Raw genomic sequence first — 3,511 nt, 5'->3', positions numbered from 1 at the left:
TAAGCATATTGCCCCGCCACTTAACATGCAAGGATGGCTGATGCTGATCAATTCTGAGCTGGAATGTCCCAGAAAGATCACCGGCTGGCAGATGAGAACTGACTCGTCTTCATTTAGGGACCTTGATGGCGTCCACGAAAGCATCCATCTAAAGCATCTAAAAATGAAACAACGGTAGGCCCTCTATAGGAAAGAAGACCGAGTAGTAAATACATTTTTCGTCTACCATAAGAATCATCAATTATTACAAGAGAATCAATCTAATCTATTTTGCTTATCTTCTGAAGAAAAAAAGAACTGTACCGTTTAATCTTTTCTTTTGGAGGGTTAAGACATGGTCACATTTCATTACTACCAGCCAACCCAGGGAATACACATATTCTCACATTTTCCCTATATACAACGTTCAATGTAGGGATCAAAGAAATATGATGATGTATAACAATAAGGACTCCGTTTGGTACTACAAGATGAACTGTGGTAGTTAACCGTTGTCAAGAATGATGAATACACCATGATGTTCCAGTAAGTGCATAGCAATAGGAGGAACGTGGAAATTGAACTGAAACAGAGTTCAAATTTGCAGCACAGCTTTACCACAATCAACTTACAAGGTTTGCTGTCTGATTGGTGTATCCCTTTCATGCTACATCCTGCGACCTACTGATAAGTATGCAGGAGCAAAAAAAAATGCCAATATAAAGCTGCTACATCTAACAAATACACCTCAACAGAGAAAAGGATGCACATGGCAAATACCATGTACCATTAACAATGTCAATATAATTCTTATATGTTGTCTGGATGCTGATTGATGTTCTTGAGATAATAGTCCATATGTATCCTTGAAGAAAAACACTCAAGCCACAACTTTGGAACTGCAGGATGCACAAGGTAAAGGGTACTAATGAACCTCTTCTCTGAGTTAGCAAGCACTGTTGCAGGGGCTAATTTTTTTCTAAGCAAGCCATGCTCTTGGAGCCACCAAAGCATTGTATACCTAGGTTTGACCCTGTTCTCCAAATCAAAGCACAGAAATGCAGGGAAGCAGCCCAGGTACTCCAAGGAGTAGCCCAGCTCCTCTGTGAGGTAGTTCAACTTCTCATTAAGCATATCCTTACTCTGGTTCAGCACCTTCGGAAAAACGCGCAAGATCCGACATAGTATCTTATACTCCACTCCTCTTTCCAGGAGGTAGTCAAACCGCTCCAACAGCAAATCCTTGGTGCTGTTAATGACTGGAATTACCTTGGTGGTTATCTCATTCTCACCATACCCAACACTTTTCAAGAACTCCAGCTTCTTGTCTACAAATTGTGCTTTCCTGTCAACCATGACCTTAGCCATCCCATCCAAGAAAGCTCTTTCGACCTCGGCATCATAGCTATCATCCTCCAAAACAAATTCTGGTGATAAATAGCGCAAACTCTCCCCACCTGCCAATATCTTCTCCAGGAACCGATGCTCCAGCTCCATTGCCCGCAGCACCCTGGCAAGGTTCTCCAGCTGGTTCTTCCCAACAACATATGGGTGCTTCCCCACCGCAGCATCAACCTCATCCTCTGCCAATCCAACATTCAGCAGATATCTTGGCACTGAGATCACCACATCAGAGAAATCAAGATCAAAAATCCTGGCATTGCTCAGCAAAAACCTTCCCATCTCCTTGCCCTCCATCCCCAGCTCTTTGAAGAACCATAACCTCTCAGCAATCCTCTTCTCCCCGAGCTCAAGAAACACCCTCTGGCTGCCTCCGACGAGTCCCCCAATGCTACCAAACTCTGTCCCGGCATCATAAAACATCCGCATCCTCCGGCACACCGCCGAGAACGCGTCAATGTCATTGCTGGCCCTCAAATCCGGTCCCAATCCTATGAACGTGGTGGCGATATCCTTAATGAGTAGGTCATAATCGGATAGATCCCCCTCGAGAAGTGATGGGAAGGTGAGGCAGGCGGCGATGATGGCGGCGCGAGGAAGCCCGTGGAGGCGGGCCTCGAGAACGGAGAGGCGCGTGGAGATGAGGTCCGGGGGCATGTCGAGGAGGACGCCAGGGTAGAGGAGGCCGAGGCGTGACCACGGGAATCCGAAGTGCGCGAGCGCGGCGACGGCGCCGAGCAGGGAGGGATGGTCGGAAAGGAAGATGGAGTTGAAGCAGGGGGGCGCCGCGGTGGGCCCGCCGATTGATTCGAGGAAGAAGGGGAGCTCATTGAGCGGGTGGAAGTTGAGGTGGCGGCGAAGGAGGGCGGGAAACTCCGCGGTGGGGAGGGAGCACGGCACGGTGGGGAGCGCGGCGAGGAAGGAAAAGAGGGAGCGCGGGGAGTGCGTGGCGATGGAGTCGGCGTGGGAGGACGGGAGGCAGCGCGTCGAGTGGAGGTACTCGGAGACGACAGCGCGCGCGGCGGGGACGGCGACGTGACGGAGACGGTAGGGCAGGTTCCGCAGCTTCGGGGGTGCGAGGGCGGCGTCAGTGGAGAAAAGGCGGTTGAGGTGGAGCGCGGCGCGTAGCAGCATGGCGGGGGCTGCGCTGCTCTGATCTACGGCATTGTTCGGCTTCCGCAGTCAGCACAAGGGAAAGGGGTGAAGGGGATGAGCGAGAAGTGAAGGGTGTTTGGGGCTAGGAACGTTAGGGTTTTTTGTCAGCTGCTGATTGCGGCCTTGGATCCTGGTTACGGGCCGAAGGGAGGCAATTCCTGCTGTGAATTATTTGCATCCCTTATATGTCACTAGTCCCACATGTCATACACATAAAAAAAATCTCTATATACCACTTGTCGGCGTTCCGAGACCGGGGGTCCCTGGGCCGACGAGTGAATGTCGCCGTGTGCCCCAGCCCAGATGGGTCGAGCGCGAGGGCGAGCGCGAAGGGGGGAGAGCGAGGCGGCCGGAGTCCGGCGTGAGAGAGGTGGGAATCCCGCGGCCTTCGTGTTCGTCCCGCGCCCAGGTCGGGTGCGCTTGCAGTAGGGGGTTACAAGCGTCCACGCGGGAGAAGGAGCGAGCGGCTCCAGGCGAGCGCCTGTCTCGTCCTCGTCCCCGCGCGGCCAACCCTCTCTAAGAGGGCCCTGGTCCTTCCTCTTATAGGCGTAAGGAGAGGATCCAGGTGTACAATGGGGGGTGTAGCAGAGTGCTACGTGTCTAGCTGAGGAGTGCTAGCGCCCTAAGTACATGCCTTTGTGGCAGCCGGAGAGATTTTGGCACCCAGTTGGTGTGGTGTCGTGGCCGTCGGAGGAGCGTTGGAGCCTGGCGGAAGGACAGCTGTCGGAGCGGTTGAGTCCTTGCTGACGTCCTCTTGCTTCCGTAAGGGAGCTGAGAGCCGCTGTCGTCACAGAGTACGCGGGGCGCCATCATTGCCTATCTGGCGGAGCTAGCCAGATGGGACGCCGGTCTTGTTCCCTGCGGCCCGAGTCAGCTCGGGGTAGGGTGATGATGGCGCCTCCTGTTGACGTGGCTGGCTTGCGCCCTAGGTTGGGCGATGTGGAAGCTCCTCCGAAGCCGAGGTCGAGTCTGTCTT

The 3,511-nt window shown here is 53.2% G+C and overlaps 1 protein-coding gene across 1 annotated transcript; it reads right to left on the bottom strand.

Annotated features, from left to right (window-relative positions):
- Positions 1-540: 540 nt before the first annotated feature.
- LOC100281476 (uncharacterized) lies at positions 541-2,609 on the bottom strand. Its single transcript, NM_001154394.2, has one exon. It carries the CDS (start codon positions 2,512-2,514, stop codon positions 790-792), a length of 1,725 nt encoding a protein of 574 aa, NP_001147866.1. The 5' UTR covers positions 2,515-2,609; the 3' UTR covers positions 541-789.
- Positions 2,610-3,511: the final 902 nt, after the last annotated feature.

This window comes from Zea mays, chromosome 7, assembly GCF_902167145.1.
Source record: "Zea mays cultivar B73 chromosome 7, Zm-B73-REFERENCE-NAM-5.0, whole genome shotgun sequence".
Lineage (NCBI taxonomy): Eukaryota > Viridiplantae > Streptophyta > Magnoliopsida > Poales > Poaceae > Zea > Zea mays.
This window is presented reverse-complemented; position numbering and strand designations above follow the sequence as displayed.

What these genes read in the sequence shown, in the direction of transcription:
- LOC100281476 (NM_001154394.2), bottom strand. Translation starts at nt 2,514, where the DNA reads ATGCTGCTACGCGCCGCGCTCCACCTCAACCGCCTTTTCTCCACTGAC.